The sequence below is a fragment of the Balaenoptera physalus genome (assembly GCF_965194825.1).
Source record: "Balaenoptera physalus genome assembly, chromosome: 16".
Lineage (NCBI taxonomy): Eukaryota > Metazoa > Chordata > Mammalia > Artiodactyla > Balaenopteridae > Balaenoptera > Balaenoptera physalus.
The window spans coordinates 21,659,198-21,684,505 of record NC_138898.1 but is presented as its reverse complement, the minus strand read 5'-3'; the positions used below and the strand labels follow the sequence as shown (position 1 = coordinate 21,684,505).

General features: G+C 47.2%; 2 protein-coding genes across 7 annotated transcripts in view; one reads left to right on the top strand and one right to left on the bottom strand.

The window, feature by feature from the left end:
• Window positions 1-12,973, top strand: part of RPRD1B (regulation of nuclear pre-mRNA domain containing 1B) — an 86,837-nt gene extending 73,864 nt beyond the window's left edge. For 4 of the 6 annotated variants that reach the window (XR_014254811.1, XR_014254812.1, XM_082430329.1 and 1 more), the window contains one exon: window positions 2,937-3,092. Coding sequence is in view for 3 of the 6 variants with exons in the window: in XM_082430329.1 (XP_082286455.1) it covers window positions 2,937-3,041 (105 nt within the window). In the remaining 3 variants the exon portion in view is untranslated. Of the gene's footprint in view, window positions 1-2,936; window positions 3,093-4,722; window positions 7,902-12,943 lie in introns of those variants that run through there. The other 2 variants (XM_082430328.1, XM_082430325.1) reach the window with 2 other exon arrangements.
• A 2,238-nt stretch (window positions 12,974-15,211) lies between these two features.
• Window positions 15,212-25,308, bottom strand: part of TGM2 (transglutaminase 2) — a 32,314-nt gene continuing 22,217 nt past the window's right edge. The window contains exons 10-13 of the mRNA XM_082430178.1: window positions 23,373-23,645; window positions 18,943-19,103; window positions 17,815-17,951; window positions 15,212-17,107 (exon numbers count right to left, since the gene is read on the bottom strand). Of these exons, the coding sequence (XP_082286304.1) occupies window positions 16,957-17,107; window positions 17,815-17,951; window positions 18,943-19,103; window positions 23,373-23,645 (722 nt within the window). The 3' untranslated portion in view covers window positions 15,212-16,956. The remainder of the gene's footprint in view (window positions 17,108-17,814; window positions 17,952-18,942; window positions 19,104-23,372; window positions 23,646-25,308) is intronic.

Sequence of the window (25,308 nt, the reverse complement as noted above, 5' to 3'; positions counted from 1 at the left end):
GACTCATGGGGGATTCCATGAATCAAGCTCGTAAAGCCTTAGCACGGTGCTGGGCACCGAGTAAATACTCAGTGGGGTGCTATTTGCAAGGAAAGATTTGCCTTTATCAAAGGGGTCTGTGGTGTTGGAAAAAAAACATGACTCTAGGCAGCGGGGAGACTTTGAAGGCTTTGAACAGGGTGAACCCACTCAAGTTTGTGCTTGTGGAGAAGCCCCTAGGCCAGCACCTACAGCCCTCGGGGGAGCTGTTCCGTTTGCCGCAGAACTTGAACTTGGTAGATAAGTGTGGTGGGGCGGGGGGCGGGGGCAGGAGGCAGGGCCAGAGAAATGCCGTTGTGGGTTTTCTCTGAAAGGAAAGCCTAGGAGAGGGAGGTGGGAAGCGATAAGATTAGGGATTGTTACAACATGTTCTGGAGCCGTAAATCCTGGTTTATTTTACCCACTTTACCAGAAGGATTAAGTTGATTCTGAGAGGAACCAGAAGAAAGGAGAGAGGCTGCCTCCCAGGGACAAGTGTGGGAAGAGCTGAGGTCCAGCCTGGGGAGAACCAGCCTCTCGCTCTGAGCCCAGTTTCTTTCTCCAGCACTCCTGGCCGCAGCCCATCCTGTCCCTGCTTGAACCCTTCCAGTGACGGGAAGCTCACTCACACACAGGGTAACCTGTTCCGACAGGTTTATCTCTGAACGTTCAGAAGACCTTCTTGTCCCCCAAGTGCAAATCTTCCCCCCAGTACCTTTTTTCAATAATTCAGTGGGTGATTATATGGAAACATTTTTAATATGTTTATTTTGAATCCAGTAAAAATGGTAAATTTTCTTGTTAATTTAGATAACATAGTTGTAGATCATTTGGGGTTCCTCTATACATACTAATTATAGCACCTTTGAAAGATGACTTTTATTTCTTTTCCAAATCTTACATCTTTTGTTTCTTTTTCTCGCCTCACTGCACTGGATAAGACTGCCAGTAAAATGCTGAATAAAATGGGTGCAGTGGGCGTCCTTGACGTCCTGATCTCAAAAGGAAAAGCTTGCAATATTTTACCATTAATTATGGTAGCCACAGACATAATCTTTATCAAATTATGTCAATTCCCTTCTGTTCCTAATGTTGTAGATGATCATTTTTTTGGTTTTAAAATCATGACTAAATATTAATTTTTTATCACATGGTTCTCTGCGTGTAGTTTTTGTCCTTTTATCAGTTTATGTGCTGAATTGTATGAATAGATTTTCTATTGTTAAATCAACCTTGTGTTCCTGGGATTAGCCCACTTTTGTGGTATCCTTTTATATCGTGATTTTTGTGGCTAACACTTTATTAAGGATTTTTCATCTATATTTACGAGTAAAATTGGCCCGTAACTTTCTTTTCTTGCTGTATCCTCTTGCTGTTTTTGGTAGGCAGGTTATGTTAATCTCATAAAATGAATTGGGGATTGTTTACTGTTTTTCTATTCTCTGGAAGACTAAAATTGTTTCTTCTTTGAATGTTGGATAGAACTGGCTAGTGAAACCATCTAGACTTAAAGTTTTCTTAATGAAAGGGATTTTCAGTGTTCTTAATTATTAGAGGATTCTCTAGGTTTTCTATTTTGTCTTGAGTCAAAATTGGTATATTACACCTTTCCAGGTTTAAACTTTCAAATGTATTGACTCAAAGTTGTTCAGAATACCCTCTTTTTTCTTTAATGCTGGCAGCCTCTGTAGTGATGTCCCACTTTTTATTCCTAATATTGTTTTTTTTGGTGCCAGTTCTGTTTTTCTCTAGACCAATTTCCTTCAGGGGTCTATCAATTTTACTACCTTTTCAAAGAACCGTCTTTTGGCTCTGTTTTAATCTTTGCTTTCTTATTTTATTATTTTCTGTTCATGCCTTTATTATTTACTTCTTCCTACTTCTATTGGATTTGTCTTGGCATTCCTTTTTTTTTTTTTTTTTGGCTGCGTTCCGTCTTCATTGCTGCGCGCAGGCTTTTCTCTAGTTGCAGCAAGCGGGGGGCTACTCTTCATTGCAGCTCGCGGGCTTCTCATTATGGTGGCTTTGCCCGTTGTGGAGCACGGGCTCTAGCCGTGGGGGCTTCAGTAGTTGTGGCTCGTGGGCTCTAGAGCGCAGGCTTAGTAGTTGTGGCACATGGGCTTAGTTGCTCCGTGGCATGTGGGATCTTCCCGGACCAGGGATCGAACCCGTGTCCCCTGCATTGGCAGGCAGATTCCCAACCATTGCACCACCAGGGAAGTCCCATGCCTTGACATTCTTTTTACAACTTCTTGGAGTTGATGTTTATTTTATCAATTTTCAGCTTCTTTTCTTCTCTGACATATGTATCTAAGACTATAAATTTCCCTCTATGTACTGATTTACCTACACTCACAAATTTTTATATGAATTAATTTGCTATCAGTTCATTCAAAATATTTTCTGTCTTCCTTTATCAGTTCTTCTTTAACCCATAGGTTATTTAGAAGTGTATTTAAAATTTTCCTAGCATATGGAAATTTCTAATTATCTCTTATTATTGATTTATACCTTAGTTATAAGAAATAGCTGGTTAGCTAATATGCTCTGTATGATTTTGGTTCTTTGAAATTTGGTGAGACTGGCTTTATAGCCCAGGTTATAGTCAAATTTTGTAAATTGTCTTATGTGTCTGAAGATAAGGTATTGGACACAGAGTTATCTATATATTTCTATTAGGTCAAGTTTTTTCACTGTTTTGTTCAAATCCTCTGAGTAGAGACTATAGATTCTCACTTCTGCCTGGTTTTCCTCTCTTCTGGAGACATAGGCAGACTACACTTCTCAGTATACTTAGAGATGGGAGAGAACATGTGACCAGTTCTAGCTAAAGAGATGTGAATGAAAATGATATGTGTAACTTCTGGACCAAGGCAATTAAGAGCCAGTGTGCTTCCTCCACACTTTCTCTTCTTTAGAAGCATCTGTGGCAACCACAGAGTGAGATGGCAGAGGCATGTGATGAGAGCAGACTGGATCTCTGGGTCACTCCTTGGAGGAGAACTGTCCTGAGAACTGCCTGACTCCACTGGACTTTGTGTGACTGACAAATAAACCTTTGTTGTACCAAGCCACTGAGACTTCAGATTTTTTTGTTACTGAGGCATAACCTATCCCTATCTGATAAATACATCTTTTATATCCATACTGACTTGTCTCCATATTCTGTCAAATACTGAGAGAGATGTATTGAATTATCATTCTATCAATTTTTGTTTTGTATGTTTTGAAACTATGTCATTAGGTGTATATAAAATTAAAATAGTTATATATTCTTATAAATTAAAGCATTTACCATTATACAGTAGCCTTCTTATCTCTAGTAATACTTTTAATGATAAAGTCTCTTTTATTTTATGTTAATATAGTCACACCACCATTCTTTTGTAAGTTATATTTTATTACATCCTTTTACTCTCAATCTTTATATATCCTTATGTTTCCTGTATGCTGCTTGTAAACCACATATAGTTGGATTTTTCAAATCCAAGCTATACAACGATCTTTATATTTTAACTGGAGCATTTAGTCTTTTGATATTTTATATAATTATTGATGTATATGGGTGTATATCCACTCGCTTATTTTGTGTTTTCTCTTCATCTCACCCTTTCTATGTTATTTTTCTATTCTTTTTGGCTATTCTGAATTGATTATTTTTTAATTCTATTTCCCTTCTCCACCAGCTTGGAGATTATACATTTTTTCTATTTTTTAAATGTTGTCCTTGAAATTACAACATGAATATTTAAATTTATATAATCAGTACCTTTTATCTTTTCCCAGCCACTGCAATGCTACTCTGACATATATGCCATAGTTTTCATGTATTATAATTCTATCAAATACTAAAGAGAGAAAGAAATTCTACCAGACATTAATATTATTGTTTATATATAGTTAATGTTCAAATAGACCTGCAGATGTATTTATCAGTTTCTTTGCTCTTCATTTCTACTTTTATCTCAAGCCTTCCATCAGGGTTAATATTCCTTTTACACAAAGTATATCCTTTAGAATTTTCTTTAATGAGGTTCTATGAGCAGAAAGTTCTGATTTTGTTTGTCTGAAAATGTCTTTATTTAAACTTTGTTCTTGAAGTACATTTTGGTGGGTATCGAATTTTATTTGGGTGGCTATTTTCTTTTGGTCCATCAAAGATAGCATTTCACCATTACCTGGCTTCCATTGTTGCTATTTAGAAGTCAGCATAACCTGTCACTCTTTTGAAGGTAATTTATTTTATTCTCTAGATGCTCCTTAGATTTTTCTCTTTGTCTTTGATGTTCTTCAGCTTTACTATTATGTATTTAGACATGGATTTATTCTTATTATTTAGCTTGGGGTTTGTTGGGATTCTTGAATTTGTGGATTATTAGCTCTCATCAGTTTTGGAAAGTTCTCAGTCATTATCTCTTCAGTTATTGTGTCTGCCTCTTTTTCTCTCTTACATCCTTCTGAAACTCTTAATAAACGTATTTTAGACTTTCTCACTCTGTCTTCAATGCCTTCCCAATTCTCTTTCATGTTTTACATCTATCTATTTCTCTGTGCTATATTCTGGATCATTTATCTTCTGCTTCACTAATTCTCTCTTCAGTTCTGTCTAATCTGCTGTCAAGCTCAATCATTGAGTATTAAGTTTCAGTTATTAATAGTTTTCATTTCTAGAAGTTCTGTTTGGTTCTCTTTTAATTCTTCTAGGCACCATTTATGGTTTCCTGTACCATGCAGATATTTGAAAGATCGTGCTCCTTCCTTCTTGCTGTTCCCTATCTGGATTGCAAATCCTCACTTATCCCTACCCATCCTCCACACCTGGAGGTAAGTCTCACCTCCTTTCAAAAGCTTTGGCCGACAGTTATGATGGAAATTAAAGCCACATTCATCATTTAATCATTTTGTGTTTACTCAACAAAAAAACCTACTAAGTGCTAGGCAATTTCTATGTGGGATACAATGATGCATCAGGCCTGGAACCTGCCATTGCGAAGCGGTGTCCTGGGAGGAAGCTGATATGAGAAAAAGGAAATGTAGAATGAAATCCACATACCTTCCTTGAATGCCTTTTGTGTGCCAGTCACTTGGCGGGTTCTGAGTACACAGAAGGGAACAAGATACAATCTCCTCCCTCCAAAAGGTTACAGTGTAGTAGCAGAGATGAAATGAGGTCTTAAATAATCATGTGAAATGTAATAAGTGCCAGACACATGATGGATGCCTTGTAAATTATGTCTGAGTGAATGATGTGAGTTAATGTGGCAATTCAGAGGAGAGAGAAATTACTTCTGATGGGAATGGATCAAGGAAATCTTTGTAATGACATTTGAGTTGGGCCTTAGCAATCAGCTATTTTGGGGGCATTCAGATAGCAAGGAGAAGGTAGGGGCAATCCAGGTATTGCATGAAAAAAGGCATGGAGTATCTTTTTATTTTTAAACAGCTTTATTGAGATATAATTTACATACCATAAAGTTCATCTGTTTAAAGTGTACAAGTCAGTAGTTTTAAGTATATTTGAGTTGTGCAACCAACATCATAATATAATTTTATAACAATTTTCATCATCCCCAGAAGAAAATACTCATTAGCAGTCACTCCCTATCCTCTTGACCCCACCCCTCCCATCCCCTGACTCTAGGCAACCACTCATCTATTTTCTGTCTATTTGTCTATTCTGGACGTGTCATATAGAATGGAATCATAGAATATATGGTCTTTTCATTTAAGATAGTGTTTTCAGGTTTCACATGTTGTAGCATGTATCAGTACTCTATTCCTTTTTATTGCTGGATAATATTCCATTGTATGAATATACCACATTTTATTTACCCACTCATGAGTTGGTGGACATTTAGGTTGTTTCTACTTTGTGGGGGGGGGGGTTGTTTCTACTTTTAAGCTACTATGAATAATGCTGCTATGAGTATTCATGTTCAATTTTTTGGGTGGACATATGGTTTTTTTCTCTAATTCCACTAGGAATGGAATTGATGAATCAAATGGTAACTCTATGTTTAACCTTTTGAGGAACCATCAAACAGCTTTCCAAAGCAGCTGCACTATTTTATGTTTCCAGCAGCAGTGTATGAGTGTTCCAACTTCTCCACATCCTCGCCTACACTTATTATCTGTTTACTGATTATAGCCAGCTTATAGGTTGCTCTGAAGTGGCATCTCTTTGTGGTTTTAACCTTCATTTCTTAATGTCTAATAATGTTGAACATCTTTTCATTTGTTTATTAGCATCTGTATATCTTTTTTGGAGAAATGTCTCTTCAAGTCCTTTGCCTATTTTAAAATGTGGTTATTTGACTTTTTATTAATGAGTTGTAAGAGTTCTTTATATATTCTGGGTACTAGACTGTTATCAGATAGATGATTTCAAATATATTCCCCATCCTGTGTTTTGCCTTTTCACTTCTGGATGGTATCCTTTGAAACACAAAAGTTTTAAATGTTTATAAAGTCCAATTTATCAATCTTCTCTTTTATCACTTGTGCTTTTGGTAGTGTGTCAATTGTTCTATTTTTTAACCTGGATGCTGGTTTCATGGCTGGGTTCAGTTTATGATTTGTGGACTTTTCTGCACATGTACTTAAGGCTTCAATAAACAGTTTTGTTAAGGGGTGATAATAATTGCAGCTTCTTCCCCTGGGTCGTCGTGGGGACCGAATGGGCAAATGCCTGCACAGTGCTCGGCACAGCATCTGGCTCCCCTCAGTGCTAATACACGGCAACTGTTACTGTTCTTGTATTGTTAAAATCTAGCTCTGCCCCTGATTGAGTGGGTGATCTTGGCCCCAAGTCACTTCACCTCATCAGACCTCACTTTCCTCATCTGTAAAATGGGTTAGTACTACCCACTTCACCAGGGCCACCAGGTGCCTCAATGATACAAGATACAACATCATCGAGCTTTAAATCTGCCCCAAGGACGCCCTCACGAAGGTTTGAGTCAATAAAACAAGGAAGAGTGGAAATAAAACCAGTCATGACTGAGGAGAGACAAATTGTCAGCTCTGTGAGCATCTGGGTGGCTGCCAAGAGCTGGCTGTGGGCCCCTCAGAGTTTCCATGAGCAGAGCTGGCGAGGCCTAGGAAGGAATGAAGGGGGAGTTGGCTGACAGAGATTTGGCTTCCATGTGGAGCTGGGTGTACCAGGCTTGGGCAGGGCTGGAGCTTGAGCCTGGCCGGGCAGGGGGCAAGAAAGCTCATTCTGGAATGATCAGAGACCAGCCCTCCCTCTCCTCCTCAGCCCCCTACACTGGCTGCCCCTGTTCTATTTCAGTCTCCCTGTCTTTGCCCAAAATATCCTCCCCAGCCACCTCCACCTCCTCCGCCCCTGTCTTGCCTTTGAGGTCCCGCCCAGGAAGAATTCTCTGCCCTTCCCCCATCACTGGGCATCTCTGCAGCCCCTCCCAAGCCTCCCCTCTGCCACCCTGGCGTTATCACTCCCTCCCTGGGGTGGCTGGAGGGAGCTTCCTAAAGCATCAAGGAGATCATATCACCTGCTGCTCACAACCGTCCAGTGGGAACCACCGCATGGTAATAAATTCCAAACCCTTCTCTGGTCTCAAGGTCAAGTCAAGGTTTCAAGGGGCTTGAAGCTTATACCATTGGAGAGGGAAGCATTCATTAAAGTACAACATGCATATAGAAAAACATACGTCATAAGCGTATGGCTGGATGAATTCCCCCAAATTGAACACACCCATGTAAACCGGCCCCCAGCTCAACAATCAGCCCAGCACCAGCACCCCAGAGGCCTCCCTGGTGCCCCTTTCCAGTTACTAACCATTCCCTAAAGGCAACCACTATCTGACTTCTCACATCATAGATGAGTTTTGCCTGGGGTTGAACTTCATATGAATAAAATCATTCAGTGTCCTTAACAACATGCTTGTGAGATTCAACTAAGTTGTTGCATGTAGGTGTCATTTAGTTTTTTCTCATTCTTTCTTGTAGTGTTACTTTGAACGACTATACCAATTTATATATCCATTCTGCTAGTGTAGGACTTTTAGGCTATTTTCAGCTTTGGGATATTATGAAGAAAAAAAAAAAAAAAGACTGCTAGGAACATTCTTGCACATGTCTTTCAGAGAATATATGGATTCATTTCTGTTGGGTAAACATCCATGAGTGGAATTGCTGCCTCATAAAGATAAATGATTGTACATTTAGAAGATATGGCAAATAGTTTTCCAAAGTGGTCATAACTATTTACAGTCCCCTCACAGTCACATAGGAAAGTTCTTATTGTTCCATATCTTCACCAACAATTCGAATTTTTTTTTCTTTTGCTTTGCATTTTAACCATTCTAGTGAGAAGGCTGTGTTATCACATCATGGATTTAGTTTTAATTTGGGGTGGGGGGACCATCTTTAATAAAAAGAATATAAGATAAAATTACAAATATAAAATTGAGTACAAAAGTGATTATTTATGAAGAATGTGAAAAGAAATCATCATAAATTGCTGGAGACTTGCTAGTTTCAGATTCCCTTCTTCTGGGCGTTTTTCAAGCTATTTCCCAGAAATGTTTACATTGAAATGCTTCCTGATAGCAATCTGGCTCCCCTCCCTGCCTGCAATACTCCACAGCTGCCTGTGATCTTTGTGTGAACAAGGCCCCACACAAGTGAGGGTCCCAGAACCTAGAGCATCAGCTTTCTGGGAAATGGCCTCTGCACCCACCCCCCACCCCCGAACCTGCCCCCAACCCTTCCCTGGGCTGGCTCCTCCTCCCTAGGGTTTCAGCTTCCACATCAGCTTCTCAGAAGGCTTTCCCTGACCTCCTTGTCGAAGAAGACCCTCTTGTTTTGTAAGTCCACATCACAAGACAGATGACAACAGAGCAGGAGGTTAGGAGCAGTTGCTGTGAACCCAGCCTTCCTGGTTGGCGTCCTAGCTTCCTTGTTTTCTAGCTGTGTGACCTTGGACATGTCACGTAACCTCTCTGGGCCTCAGTTTCCTCGCCCACAGAGTGGAGAAGGTAATACTAGCTCCCGCCTCACAGGGTGTTGTGAGGACCCAGCAAGTTCATGCATGTGATGCATTTAAAAGGGTGCTTGGCACCCTTGCTCTTATGATTGTGCTGACGGCCCCATTATCCTGAGGCTTAGTCTTTTTTTCTGACACATCTCACTTCACACTGGTGATCTGCTTGAATGCTCTGTAGGACAGGCCTGCCATGGTGACCACTGTATCCCCAGGGCCTAACGCAGCACCTGGCCCACAGTCGGGGCAAAAAAAGATGTTGTTGAGTGAATGAATCTCCTCTGTGTATCTCAAATCCATTCCGATGACTCCAAGACAGCCACACCCTGGTCCAGGCCACCTCATCCTTTCCCTTCAGGCAACAGCCACCTCTGCTGACCCCATAGCTGCCCCTGGTTAAATAAATGAGCCTCAGTCGCTTGCCTTCATCTTGCCTTTCTCAGACATGGCTGGAGTTCCTGTTGGCTTCCATCTCTACAGCCCTTTACTTGTAGTTTGTAAGACCTGTTCCCATCATAATCACAACCCTGGGTTGGGTGACAGGGCAGTAATTGGGAACTCCAGCGCGACAAAGGCCTGGAGAGGGAAAGTGGCTTCCTCAAAGTCACACAGCAAGAGAGAGAGGGGAGATGGGACAGAGGCCCAGGACTCCTGGGGAGGGGCTGCCCACACTTGGTTGGAGGCCCTCTCTCATCCCTTCTGGAGAGCACCTCAGACTGAGCACATAGTAGGCTCTTAGGCTTGCTCAAGGCAAGTGGAAAGAGAAACGTCCTTGGGTTCAGCCTTGGATCTGGGACCATGGACCTGCCCCTGCCCCATCTGTGCCTGTTTCCCCATCTGTAAATGGGCTTCACTTACCAAGTGAAGGCGGATCCCTGTCTCACCTGGTCTGGCTGGCATTTCTCCTTGGTCTCTCTGTATGTTTACTCCAGATGACTTTGGAATGAGCTGACGTGGAGTTGGGAACTGACTAAGGGCCTAGAGAGAAACTGAGATTTCCACTGCGCCTCTGGTATCCTTGACATGGAGCAGTGGCTGAAAGCAATGTTTGGAAAAGCATCTCTTCTCCCATTTTTAAAGACTGTTGAGGGAACATTGCACTTGTGACCAGAGTGCAAAGATCTCATGAACGATTAGGGGTTTACTAGCCCTGGGGGACCCCCAGACTCCACAGGCTGGGCCAGGAGCCTATGTGGTCATGGATAACATGCCCACATCAGTGGCGTTTCAGCACTCCTCTGCTGCTACTCTCTCCTCTCCCCCTGTGACAGCAGGGCCAACTAAGGCCCAGAGAAGGGAAGAGCTTTACCCAAGGTCACCAGCACACCCAGGCAGACCTCCTGAATCTGAATCAAGTCAGATTCTGGGGCTCAGCCTTCTTCTTTTGCCCCTTGTTCATTATTAATTATTTTTAAACAGCTTTATTGAGATATAGTACATATACCTTGCAACTTACCCTTTTAAAGTGTACGATTCAATGGCTTTTAGTATAAAATTGTGCATCTATCATTACAATCAGTTTTAGAACATTTTCATTACCCCAGAAAGTAACCCCATGCTTTTTAGCTGTCACCCCCTCCCAATCCCTCCAGCTCCCCAGCCCCAGACAGTCACTAATCTACTTTCAATCTCCATACATTTGCCTCTTCCGGACATTTCATATAAATGAACTCATACAAATGTGGTCTTTTGTGACTGGCTTCTTTTCACTGATTATAATGTTTTCAAGGTCCATCTATGGTGAAGCATGTATCAGTACATCGTTCCTTTTTCTTGCCAAATAATATTCCATTGTATGGATATGCCACATTTTATTTATCCATTCGTTGACTGATGGACATTTGGTTTGTTTCCACTTTTTGGCTATTATGAATAATGCTGCTATGAACATTTACATACAACTTTTTGTGTGGTTATATGTTCTCAGTTCTCTTGGGTTTATACTTAGGAATGGAAATGCTGGGTCATATGGTAACTATGTTTATGAGCCCAGCCTTTTAGCTCTGGCTTTCTCAGACCTTGGGGGTTGCTGATGGGAGACTTGCTACTCCCAGTGGCCAGGGTCTATGGATCAAGTCTCCACCCCACTTTGGACTTAATTTTAGAAACTTCAAGTACTATATTTTTTGAACTTGACACATTTTCACAGGCTGAATGTACTTGTTTACCTAGCACCCAGATGTAAAAAATCAAAGCCATCCCAGTGCCCCAAAAGCCCCCTCGTGCTTCTGTCCAGTCTTTCCCCTGCCACGGCAAACACGACCCCAACTTCTAACACCACAGATGAGTTCATGAACTTTGTCCGAGTGGAATTACGTGGATCATGGTCTTTCATGTCTGCTTCTCTTGCTCAACTTCAGGTCGTTAGAGATCCTGCGTTCTCAAGGCTGTATGCACCACCTTTTTTGTCATTCCTTCTGCTTTTAATGGAACCCTTTGGACTTTGCATCTTGAAACAAGACACAGGGCTTCCCGGTCTCGTGGGCGTGCATCTCTGTGTGTGTGCTCAGGCCTGTCGGGGAGGGAAGTGGGGAGGCTGGGAAAGTGTTTGTGATGACCTTGTCCTGGCCCCAAGGCACATGTGCCTCTAGGAGGCCCCTGCCAGGCCCTCCCACTTAAGCCTCTCCTCTTGGACTCTGTTAAAGTTCTGTTATTCTGGGTTTGACTTGAGGCCAAGGGGCGGAGCTGGCAGGCATCCCAGGTAAACGAGAGCAGCTGGAAAGGAGAGGGACTTTTAGGGGTGGAAAGATAGACCTGATCAGACCTCCACTCCATGAGGGCTTTTGTGGAGGCCTCTGCCCCGTGCACCCTAGCACTTGGTGGGAAGGGAGGGTTCCAGTAGAAATCGGGCCTCCTCTAGGCTAGGCCGTGCCCTGGGGAGGGCAGGCTGCCTGGGTTCAAGTCTCCCCACTCTGCACCTTACCAGCTGTAAAATGGGGGGAAAAACTGGATAGGATTGTTTCAGGCGTGAATAACTCAGTGCATATAAATGTTGCTGACCTGGAGGAAAGTTGGCTGATGTGGTTAGAATGTGCCAGGAGCCAGCTGAATATTTTATGGGCACTGTTACATTGAACTTACACACCAGTCATGAAAGTAGACACCAAATCATCCCCATTCGACAGATGAGGAAGCAGAGGCACAGAGAGTTTGAGAACCTGCCTGAAGCCACACTGTGAACCCGTGGCAGAGCCAGGATTTGATCCCAGGTCTGTTTGGCTCCAGAATCCAGGCCCCTGACACCCAGGCTATGAGCCAAGCTTTGGTCTGGGCCCAGTAGCTCTGAGCTGCCGCGGAGCTGTGCCCAGCACTGTTGTGTAGGGCCGCAGACTCAACCCTTGCCTCTGGTTTGTGGAGAAGGAGCTCAGGCTCTTTTCCCCTGTCTCTAATGGGCCCACGTGACCAGCAAAGCCTTCCTCCTTCCTGGGTTCCTGGCTAGTGAGCTCTCAGGGGTGGGGCAGGCCTAGGGGGTGGTCAGGAGGGACCTCCAAATCTGTCCAGCATTGGCAGACCTGGCCGGGGCAGCCCTGTCTCTCTTCAGGAGGCGAGGCGGTCAGGCCTGAGAGCTAGAGTTGGCAGTACCGCGTCCACTTGGTGACCCCCTTGTGTGAGGTGTGCCCTGACTCTGCTCTTGGGGTGCTCCAGAGCATGGGCCAGGCACATCAGCAGCTGGTCCTAATCCAGGCTAACCTGAGTGTTGTAAAGGGCTCTCTACCATATGCCAAGGGGAACAGAGCTTGAAGCAGTTGGCTGCAGTCCAGGAAGGCTTCACAGAGGAGGTCTCTCTGGAGCAGGGTTTTGAAAGCTGAGTTCCTTAGGTGGAGATGATTGGAAGGGTGTTCTTACAAAGGGAGCAGCCATAGGTATCGGCCACTCAGCTCCATGACCCCCAACCCTTGCCTTGCCATCTCTGTTTTTCAGGGGCTGGAAGCCTGAAAATGATATTTGCCAGAGCCCCTCACCAGCTATTTCTGGTGAGGATCTGCCAGTGGGGAGAAGGCAGGAGGATGAGAGATGCCAGCCTGCCTCTGGCTCCTACCAGGGCTGACTTCAGCAGGATTTGTAGATTCGGCAGCTCTGTTGGTTCCAGAGCTGGAGTGACAGTGCCTCCAGCAGCTGGGGGGTGGGGACCGGCTCCTGGGCCCCTGAGCATCCTGGGTGGCAGCTGCTTCCCGATATCTGGGTACCACTCCTTCTCCCTCTGCTCTTCCAGCACCTCAGATGTTTTTGGAGTCAGTTTCCCTTGTAAACTCCCTCTCCACCTGAAATAGCCGAGTGTTTTCTATTTTCTTGCTGGTCACTAATTGATAAAATGCTCAGGCCATCAAGGCCAGACCCAGGTGTAGTTTTTAAGGAACAGAAGGATTTAGCACCCCGAAAATGTGATGTCACGCTTTGAGTTTGATTTATTTTTTGCATGCATGTCAGATGTTTCAACATGGGTTCCCTGAAGGCAGAGACTGTCTTCCATCATCTATTCAGTCAATAAACATTGATTAGTGCTTCATTGGTGGGGAATGAGATGAATGACCAAATCCCCACACTCCTGGAATCAGTCTAGACCTGGAACCATTCAATTGAACCTGAGTCCCCTGAAACTGAGTTCCCCTGCTGAGTTTATGATTCATCTCTCTCTGTCCAAAACTTTATTCACTTTCTTGTCCCACCCCTGTTCCCCTAAGGATTGAAGAGTATCAACGAAAAGAGGGGACTGAAACCAAGCAGGACCTTGTGGGGACTTCCCAGGTACAAAAGTCCCTCTGTGTCCCCTGTTTCTTGTTTGAAAAAAAAAAGGCTTTAGTCTCCTAGGCTTTCCCTGAGTTCCAAAGAGCAGATTCAAGCAGTTACTGATGAGGACCATAGAGTCACAGGGCTCCTAGTTCCTCCTGAAAGGATATAGATAACGATCTGATGCGTATCTTTGAGTTGTTCTGTAGAAACTAAGACCCCCCCCCCCGCCCCGCCCAGGTGGAGAATGGCGGCTACATGCTGACCGCAAGCACGTACCCTAGACTGGCTGGAACCAGGTTGAGATTCCTGAAACATCACCTGTTACCTCACCACCAACCAATCAGAAGAAGGGCCACAAGCTGATCACGCATCCTGCGACCATATCCCCTCACACTGTCTTTCCCCTGAAAGCCAGACCATATCCCCTCACACTGTCTTTCCCCTGATAGCCATCGGGGAGTTCAGGTCTTCTGAGCATGAGCTGCCCATTCTCCTTGCTTGGCGCCCTGCAAATAAAACCTTACTTTGCTGCAAGCACCCACTGTCAGAGTTTGGCTTTCTGTGTGGCAGGCACATGAGCCCTTGCTCGGTAACACAATGTGGTAGCCAGTAGCCACCTGCAGCCATGCAGCACTTGAAAGGCAGCTAGTTCAAATTGAAACAGGCTGTCAGTGTAAAATACACACCACATTAAAAGACTTTGTATGAAAATTAAGAATGTAAAATATCTCACTCATAATTTTTATGTTGATTATGTGTTGCAATAACAATATCTCAGACATATTAGTTTAAATAAAATGGATTATTAAAATGTATTTTACCTGTTTCTTTTTCTCTTTTTAATATGGCCACTAGAAAATTTAAATTACATATATGGCTTGCATTTGTGGCTCACGTTATATTTCTACTGTACAGCACTGGTCTTATGTGAGCTGAGTTGAAACACATTGATCCAGCATTTATTAGTGTATGTTTAAGAGATTCTTGGTCTCTGCCCTTGGGGACTTCAGACAGGATGGGGAGGGGGACAGGTATATCAACATGGAACTAAAAGTCACTGTGATAAATGTTTGAGTTGTCCATGTTCCAGAGTTCTGAGAAGAAATCTGGGTAGGCTTCACAGAAGAGGTGACTTTAGTGTTAAGCATTATAAGATGAATAGGAGTTCACAAGCTGGGTAAGGAAAAAGAGGGGCACTCCAAGCTAAGAGGTTGACAAGTACACAGGATGTTAGAAGAGATACAGGCAGTTCATTCTGGTCTGAACATGGTTTGTTTGGAGAAGGGGCTGGAGGTGGAGCTGGACAGTTGTAGAGCATTGAATGCCAGTAAAGTTTAGATCTGAGGGAGGCACTGAGGCTAGGGAAAGGCTCTTAGGCAGGAAGTGGCTGGTCCAGATGTTAAGTGAGCTCACCCACCCACCCTCCTCAAAAGCATGCAGCGAACAGACCAGACCTGGTTTGAATGTGAAAAATAAACTCTTTTATTTCGGTACTTGCTCTTTGTGGCTCAAAAGCACATCTACTGCTTGCTTGGAACCCAGAAGTATTTATAAAACCATAGAGAAATCGAGCAATATTTATATAGAACATATATATTTCGGCTCAAGTGCTTCTTCCTGTGCAAAGCAGAAAGTTCTAAGTGCATCAGCGTGACTTTCCCCAAATCCCTCTCTGGGATCTGGGGGACTCTGGAGGCTTTGACCCCACTCCAGATACAGAATTCTCCCCGCTTCCCTCTTCCAGGCTGAGGGAGGCCCAGTCACACGGAGAGAGCGAGGGGTAAAGTCAGAGATGGCAACTTGTGGGGTCCCCGAGCTTAGTCAGGGGCAAGGGCTGTGTTCCAGGGCCCTGGCTCTTCAAAGAGGGGGTGGCTGAGATGCCAGCCTTGTTGGTGAGTGACCAGCACAGGCAACTTAAGGCTCCTGTGAAGTCTACGCATTGTGGTGGGTGGGGTCACGGGTAGGACAGGGGCCTCCGGGGCTCTTTTCCCCTACAACTGGGCTCTGAAGGAAGATGCCTGGGCACAGGTGGGGGACTCAGACAGGGCTGGGGGCAGGAAGGTGGTCATGGTCATGGTCTCATTCTCCGAAACATCCTGGCCTGTGACCTAAGGCTCTGTGAAGCCAGGGAGTAAGACTCAATGTCATTGGCAAGGCCGAGTCATATGAGGCACCAGCAGTGCAGAGCTGAAGGGGCCTTGGAGACGAGCTGGTTCCACCACTCTGTGACCGAGAAGCAGACTGAGGCCCAGAGAGGGGAAGGCAGTGGCTGGCCAGACTTGGGGCTCAAACCCACGGCTCCAACCCCTCCAATTTCCTCCCCACCTCCTCATCCTAACTGGATCCTTTTTGATCAGGCCCCAAATGGCCTCTCTGACAGTCAGCTCAGGGCTGGTGTGGTGAACGGGGCCCTGGACTCAGAGCCAGAAGGCCTGGCTCCATTCCTGCACCTTCATATTAAGCAGCCTTGCAAATATCCAGCGGTGCAGGGTGGGCCACCTCCCTTCTCCAAGCTGCAGTCTCCTCATCGAGAAAGCGGCTCCCACTCTGCAGTTTCCCATGGCAATTAAATGGGTTGGTGGCCGTGTGAGCCCAGGAAGCACTTAGTAGGTGCCTCACAATTGCGGGGTGCGGGGGTACTATTGGGCCGGGGCTGCTGGGATGTGGGGGGAGCTTGGGTCTGGACTGTTCCTGGGACCCTCCCGATCTGCACCTGCTCAGGCTCTGCCAACAGCCCATGGGGCCTGGGCACAATCTGGGGAAGGGGTTCAGGACACCCTAGGGAGCTCAGTTCCTTGATCTGGTCACTGGGCACACTTTTTCTCACCTGCTCCCAGGGAAGGGGCTCTGGAATTGATCAATATGGCGGGTGGTCAGTGGCTTTCCAAATGGCATCTGGGCTGGGAAGGGAGGCGGGAGTCCCTCCTCCCTGGCCCACCCCCCAAGCCCCAGTCAGCCAAGATCAGGGCTCCTACTGTGGAGGCACAAAACATTCCTCACAGGTGAGGGAGGTGGGGAGCCAGGCTCAGGGGAACCAGATGGGCCGGAAGTACATTCAATTCCAAAGAGCGCCCATAGGCAGCCCACCCTGCCCTGGGGTCCGGGGCCCAAGAAGGGGCAAATTTTGCTCATTAGCTTGGGATAAAGATTGGGGTCAAGTTGGGGGCCCTCGGCTGGCTCAGGTGGGGCTGGCACGGGGGCCCTTAGGAGGTGTTAATAATGACGTTCCTGAAGCCCTTCACGGCCTTCAGCCTGTCGCTCTCGAAGTTCACCACCAGCTTGTGGCGGCCCGCGTTCCGGGGCAACAGGTCCACCCTCACCTTGACTTCCGCCCCCGCCTCCACGGGGTCCGGGCTGGGAGAAAGAGAGAGAAAGAGGGTGAGATCAGGGCCCTGGCCTGGTCCCCACGATGGGGACAGGCCAGGATGACACATGACTACTGAGATCTTAGCCCAGAAAGTCCATGGATGTATAGCTTTGTGCCGACAGAATAAAATGGGTCCCGCTCACCACTCTCTGAAGGTCTGGGCCATCTGCCCTCCTATGTGTAGAGGGGCTGGTGTGTTTGTGTGTGTGTACATGAAAGTGGATGGCGTGCTTGGGGGTAAGAGTGTGGATGCTCATGTGACCACATGCATGAAAATGCATTGAGCTGTACATACGTGACTTGTATGCTTTATGCAAATTACATTACAATGAAAAAGTGAAAAAGAAGAAGTGTGTATGCTCGTAAGTGTACGTATATATAAATATGTATCCATGAGGGTACACCACGCAGGCACGCATGTACACCTGTGTGTATGTGAGGACTCGGGTGTCCCGAGGTGGGTGCTTAGTGAATGTGTACCTGTTTAGGTTTGTGAACACATGTGCACACAACGCAGCTAACGTGTGGGTATTTGGGCGTAGACACGGGGGAATATTAGGCGGGTGTGTGGGTGGGTGTGTGGGAAGGGAGAAGAGGGGGTTACGGGCCTGGGTTCAGTGCTGGAGGGAGCCCTTCCCCCCGCAGCATCTGCCCTCTGCTCCCAGGCCCCCAGGCTGGAGGGACCAGCACTTACATTTCCACGGTCTTCTGCTCGTCGGTCAGGCCCGCCCCCTCCACGGTGAAGGTGCAGCCTGACAGCGGCACGGTGAGCGGGTTCCACAGGGACACCTCAGCCACCAGCTTGCGATTCTGCTTGGGCTCTCCCAGGATCTAGAGGAGGCATGGGACAGATGTCAGGGGCAGCACGGAGGGAGAGCAGCCCACAGCCCCTCAAGGGCATGCAGGGTCCCAACTGGGCCATCTCCATCTTTGCTGCAATTTGGCCCAATGTCTGCCCAGCTCCGCCGCTAACATTCCTCGCCTCATCTGGAAAACACAGATGATGACACCTGCCCAGGCCTCCTTCATGGAGCTGAAGTGAGGCTCCACGCAACCCACAGGATGTGTAAAATGCCTCCCTCATTCTAGGGTCTAGGGTGGAAAGCTCAGAGTCTTTGGAGCCAGGCTGATCTCTGCCCCTTTCTCACTGTGTGACCTCGGCAAAGTTACTACCCTCTCTGAGCCTTGGTTTCTTCATAGGAGAGAAATGCCTGACCACAGGGTTCTCATGAGGATTAACTGAGCTAATATGTGCAAGCTCCTAGCAGACTGTCTGGCACACAGTGCCCACTCCCTCCTGCTCTGCTCTTTACCATTTATTTGTAACTGCAGCGTTTGGGGATCTGGGGCTGTGACTCCTCCAAGTGAATCACTATGATGACCATGAAGCTGGTGATAAGAATAGTCAGTTTTTATTGAGCCCTCATAATGTGCTGGATACGGTTCTATGTGCTTCCTGTAGATGCACATTTAATCCTTACAACACCCATTTTATAGATGAATAGATAGACTCCAGAGTCTGTGCCCTTAACAACACATCCCTTCCTGCCCCACCAGGGCCCCAGGACCTGGGAATCTAGCATTAGTAGTTTAGCTTTTAAGGGTCCATGAGTCTGAGATCCCTAAGTGCCATGATCCTACTACTCTGGGATTTTAGGATTCATTCCTAGAGGCTGTGAGTCCCAAATTCTTTCTGCTTCATGATGCTTTTCTTTGATGAACCTAGGATCTGAGGAACCTGGGGCATCAGAGATCTTGAGGTTGCACGGAGGGAGGTGCATGCACGTGTGGGGACCTGTCCGGGGACCCAGCCAGCCCTTACCCGGATCTTGATTTCTGGATTCTCCAGATAGATGTCCCTCTCAGCCAGCAGGTAGCTGTTGGCAGCTTGCTCGACGAAGAGGCCCCGCACCTTGATGAGGTTCGACTCGGTCAGGCAGTCACAATACTTTTCGTAGAGGATTCGAAGGGGAATGCTCTTCTCTGCAGGAGGGGAGAGGGGAGCGCACTCATGACATCTGAATCGTGGCCCCCACCTCTCCTATGGCATCTCCACAAGGCACAGAGAGGGCAAGTAATGAACTCGAGGTCACACAGCTGGTGAATGGATGTGCATGTCCCAGCACTTTCCCTCACCTGCCCTGGCTCCAAGGCTCCCAGGGAGGAAGTGGGGAGGGGAGGCTTGGGCTTTAATCCTGCCTCTGCCCTTTGCTAACTGGGGATGCTGGGCAAGTCACTCCACCTCTCAGGACCTCCATTTCCCCCCATGAGGTCGGTAGAATTGTACCCATTTACAGATGAAGAAAGACTTCTGCCAGTAAGTGTTCAGATCAGGAGAGCTGGCCCTGCTTGGCCACTGACTGACTGTGTGAGCCTGGGAAGATGACCTCCCCTCTCTGTTTCTCCTCTGTTCCCTCTCTGTTCCCTGGGACATCTGGCACCCGCTGGGCGGAGCTAAGATCAGAGGTCATTTCAGAGCAAGAGCCACACAAGTGATAGGGGTGAGAAAGAAGCCGGCAGGGCCAACCCCTCCCACTGCAGAGAAGCAAAGTGTGGATTGCAGCCCCATTTCTCTGACAAGAACACTGAAGCCTTAGGGCACCAGGGGCCAGCTTACAGGAGGCAGGAAGGAGCAGTGAAAAGGGCACAGGACTGATTCTCCACAGGCCCTGCTTGTTCACTCGGTCGCAGGGAACCTTGGGAAAAATCCCTTCTGCTCCTCGGGCTTCCCCCCATCAAACAACAATGTTGGAGGGACGGTCCTGGGGCTCCATGGAGCCCAGCCAACCTCTCCTCACTGTCCCAGTGCCATGATGGGAGATGCTGTTTCTTCTTTTTCTGCCATCTGTCCCCTCCGTCCCTGCACTAGACCAGCGTTTCCCAAACTCCAGCCATTCATGTGATTTTCCACACGTCTGAGTAACTCCTCATTAAATAATTTTTCTTTCAGTCCCCTCACTTTTTAACCTTTTTTGCTTAGGGAACCTTTTCATCATTATTTGCAGAAAACCTGTCTCATTTACCGTAAGTAGAAGGAAGCTGGTAAAAACAAACACCAGCAAACAAAGTCATGTTTATTCAATTCAGGCCGATATTCTCATTTGCTGAGGGCTCTGAGTTTGAGACCTGAGCTTACTGTTAAAGAGGGAGATTAGCAAGGATCTGGGGTGCCCGGGCCAGTGAGCACCCGCTGGGAGGTCATCTCTAGGGCCGTGAAGGCCCGAGCCGACGGTCACCTTCTCTCTGCATGAGTCAAGGTCCAGGTCCTGGCTGGGCACATTGGTGTTCCCTGTCCCACTCTCTGGAAAATGTGTGCCCAGCCCTCTCGTCACTCATTACTGGGGTGGATCTGCCCCAACCTCTGCTCAGATGACGTGGGGGGAAAAAAAACCCAAAACTTCTGCCAAAAAGGACAAAAAGGAGTGAAAATTCCTGGGTCAGGACCTGGTGGAGCAGAGTGGAAACTCTGACCAGCTCCACAGGAAAGAAGGAAACCATTGTCCTCCAGGAGCCTGGAGGAGGTGGCCCCAGCTGTTAACTTTTCCAGGAGGCTTAGGTCAGCGTGGGGCTGGACCTTTGAGAATTGCCGTCTACAGGCCAGGGGCCTTGGCCTTGGCTTCGGGCCAGATGCTGGCTGAAAGAGGTAAACGTTTGTGGTTAGTGCCTATTCATTCCTTAGATGATTCCTTTGATCATCACAGAGATCACGCTGCCTGCATTCCTCATGACCCACCTGGAGGGGTGAGGGTATCCAGAGAGAGAGAAGGGGTGGGTGGCAGGAAGGGAGAGAGCAAGGAGGCGGGGTGGGGGACAGCTGGATTCAGTTCAGCTGTCCTAGGCCTGGCTTCCTGTCCGCTAGCACATGGAAATCCCCCAGATCTTATCATCAGAGAATAACCAGCAACTCAGCCAAAGTTCAGGGTCTCACAGGGTGGGAGAATCACTCTCAGGTTGACTTTGGCCTTGGAAGCCTCAATAGGGCATCCTGGCCTAGCCCCACCTGAGGGCAACACGCAGGACCACTGCTCTCCTCTGCCCTCTCCCGACAGGCTGTGCCCCTCAGAGGTCTCCGTAGCAGGAGGGAGCCCTCCGCTGTGAACACATCCCCAGGAAGAAACACTGGGGCTGTGGCTGAAGCAGAAGAATGCTGCGAAGTGCCTGAGGGTATCTGGGAGGCAAAGGGTGACTCAACAGCAGCCTGGGTGGAAGTTATTCTGGCATCCCTGGTTCAGATTGGAGTTCACCTTATGATACACATTCCAGGAAAGACACTTCCTCCCTTTGAAGCAGTTCTGAGCGTGAGGAAAAACTGACACGTGTGCATTCACACAAAGGGGCTGGAAGGGCTCTTCAAAGATGAACCAGCCTTTGTACAAATGGGGAACCCGGGACCTGGAATGGAGAAGAGAAATAGCCGGAGCCCACAGCCTGTGGGCAGAATTGCAGGAACTAGGACCTCGGTATCCCGACCACCCCACACACCTGTAGGGATGGAGTCCTGTCCTCTGCACACCAGCAAGGTTGGCAGTGACTCAGGAAGCACTGAGCCCGGCCCTGAGACCATTGCCTGGCACAGCAGGGTTCAGAAAAGACACTTTTCGGCCTCCGCACACCTGTCGGCACTTGCTCAGCGAACAGTGAAGAGCCCCGCCATGTCCAGGCACCATTATACACTTTCCAGATCTTTCCTGAGCACACATCTCCTTCGCAGCCCATGAGGGGCATGCTAATGCCCCATTTGATGGATGAGTGATTCAAGGTCCAAGGTTATACATCTAGAAGGTGGGAGAGGTTCTTCCCTGGGGGTCCAGTGGTTAAGACTCTGAGCTCCCAATGCAGGGGGCACAGGTTGGATCCCTGGTCGGGGAACTAAGATCCCACATGCCACATGGCGCGGCCAAAATTAATAATAATAATAATAACAGAAGGTGGGAGAGGCCAGATTCAAAGCCAAGTCTGGCCTCCGAACACGCCTTTTAGCAGCATAAGTGTTGGGGCCCCAGCCCTGGTGCCACGTGGCTCTGCCCCTAGAGCTTTGCCTCTGCTCAGGGACCCTGACAGAGGGTCTGCTCTGTCCTGGCGTGTGGCTCCAGGGTGCCTGAGGTGGGCCTGAGATAGAGGCCCCAGGGTTGACTGATGTTCTACTCAGATCATGCTGACCACAGGTCCTCTCCCAACTCGAAGACCCCCCTGCCCTCCCCATGCCCACAGGCTCCAAGTGCAGGAACGGAGAATGGGCTGCTGGTGGGGATAGGAGACTGGGCTCCGTGCTGCCTTCCTAAGTGACCTCGGCAGCTGCAAGCCCTCTCAGGGCCTCCAGCTTAATTTTAGGGAGATAACCAGGCGTGGTGACAAAGCCAGCAGTGAAAGGGATCAAGGGGACGATGACTGTGCAGGCGTCCGACCAAGAAGCCAGAGTGACAGAGGCTCTGCCCAGGGTTGAGGGCTGGGTGAGCTACTGACATTATTTCAGCCCCAAAAGGGGAAGGGGATCTGCTCCCAGGGAGGCCAGACCAGGCACTGGAGCCATGGAAGAGGAGAAGATCAGGGCTTTTCCTTTCCTATCACTGTTAGAGCCACACTGTCCAGTATGGCAGCTTCCGGCCACATGCGGCTGTTTAAGTGAAATTAAAACTTTAGTCCCATAATTAACACCAGCCACACTGCAAGCCCACAATAGCCGCATGGAGCTAGTGGCCACCGCACTGGACAACGCAGATACAGGGCATCCTTATATCACAGAAAGTTCTCTGGGTAGTGCTCGTCTTGAATCTCTTCTCTCTAAGCCTGAGAACCTCCAGAGAAATAGGAGAGGTTCTCAAAGGGGCTCTGGGGAGAGGCACCTGTAGTGTGAGTTGCTGGAGATGGAGGAAAGGAATTTGCTGGAAGGGGCAGCAGAGAGTCTGGGAAAGCAGTCAGGGGTCCTGCGAAGATGAGATGGAATGAAACAGAATAGTTGCTGCGAGTACAGGTTCAAGTCTCCATCCTGTCACTTCCTGTGTGGCCTTGGGAAAGTTACTTAACCTCTCTGTGCTCAGTCTTCTCATCTGGAAAATGGGGCCATAAAAGAATCCACCTCCTACTTTTGTTATAAGAAGGAACTGGGTTGCTATTTATAAAGTGCCGAGGACAGGGCCTGACCCACAGTGAGGGTGATGGGAGTTAGGTAGATGGCACACGTTCAGCTCTCAGGGCACAACCTAGCATGTCGTCAGGGTGGTCAACAGCTGCTCCAGGAACACAGGGCCTTACCAGAGAAGGGCCCCAGGGAAAAGTTGAGCAGGTCCTTGGTGCCACACTCGGGTCCCAGGATCCCGTTGTAGCTGACGGTGCGGGCACACAGCAGGAGGCAGCCAGTGTGGTCCTCGGCAGTGTTGTTGGTGATGTGGGCAAAGACGTCAAAGTCGCTGCCCCTGTTCATGCCCTGGCCCGCACGGATCCGCATGGCCACCCCTGTCTCCTCTTTAGCAGCCAGTTTGTTCTGGTGGTTGGCCCTTGCAAAGGCTTCCCTCTCCTCTGCGGACCCTGTGGGGACAGGGAAGAGAGCTTCATCACAGCTGGAAGGGGGATCAATGAGGAGGCTGGGAGCAGGGCAAGCTGGCTTCTCAGAGTCCTGGTGACTCAGAGCACCCCTGAGGGAGCCCCTTCTTTACATTACTGTGCCAGGAGGAGGAAAGAGTATTTTATTTACTTTCCACAAGTGAACTCCTATACATCCCTCAAGACCCATCCCCAAATGACCCCTCTTCCAGGACGCCTTCTCTGACTCCTCCTTTCCTAGGATGAAAGAGTCACAATGTCTTTTGGAGTTTCATAGCTGTCTATTGCCTGTCATGGTGTTCTGGGCCACCAGGTTTTTTTCTGTTCATATGCTTACACTCTCAAGCCTCTTGAGGACTAAGACTGTGTTATTTAATCTTAAGTCATACCCAATGCCTACAACAGTGTTTGGTGCCTAGTAGGCACTGATACAATGAGAACTTTCTCACCTCTAAGCATTTGCACAGGGACCACTTCTAACTGAAATCCTTTCCCTCCCTTCTCTACCTGTTGAGCTTTCCAGCAGGAATGACTGCCCCCTGCTTTATATTCCATTTACTTCTCCCCATGTGCCTTTTATTTTTGTCCCCAGTGTTGTTGGGTACATATTTATTTCTTCTATCAAATCATCAGCTCTAGACCTTTCAGAGGCCAGGGAAAGCATCTTTTCCTTCTGTTTTAGCCCTTCCCACTAGAGCACGGCCACTTAATACCCAATCCCCAGTCAGCCCTGGAGAGTCAATGGGGGTCAGCTAAAGGCTGTGGTTTCTTAGTCACTTCTGTGAACCCTACTGTGCTTAGCACATCGTAGATGCTTAGAAAATATCTGTCTATTGAATTGGCCATTGGATGTGCTCAAATCCAATTTTTAAAATAAACCACATCTTTTTCCCACTACTGATTTAATATTAGTAGCAGAAAGAAGCTTCATCTTTGTGTCTGATTGAGCCCATCTTATTATCTTTAAGTTTCTTTTGGTCCATTTCTCTTTAAACCTTTCCAATCTACCTTCATGCCCACTTCCCCACCTGTGTGTGAAATGCTAAAACAATTAACACTACAGAGTTCCAGGAACTTCTCTTCCATGGCCCCTCCGGACTTCCAAGCCTCTTCAGCACAAATACGTTGCAATAAAAAAGCATGGAGGGACCTCCCTGGTGGTCCAGTGGTTAAGATTCCGTGTTCCCAATGCAAGGGGCCCGGCTTCGATCCCTGGTCGGGGAACTAGATCCCTCATGCTGCAACTAAAGATCCCGCATGCCACAACTAAAGATCACGCATGCCGCAGCTAAGACCCAGTGCAGCCAAATAAATAAATAAAGATAAAAAAAAAAAAAAAAAGCATGGAATTGACCATCTATTGTTGGAGCTCCCACCACTAATAAGCTCTGTTAAACAACATGGACATCATGATTTTTCTGTTAAGATGAAAGCCTCTCTTGTATAACAGCCATCCCTTTCAGTTTTATTGAGTCAAACCAACAAAGAAAGTGAGGCTTAAAAACCAAATGAAATCTTTTTGTGGAATATAGAATTCTTTTCCTAAATGAATAATCCTTTACCACTGTCCCCCTGCCCCCAGTGTGTTTGTCAAGTTTGCACCTGATTCTAAGGAATTTCTTGAAATGGAGAGTAACCTACAGATCAT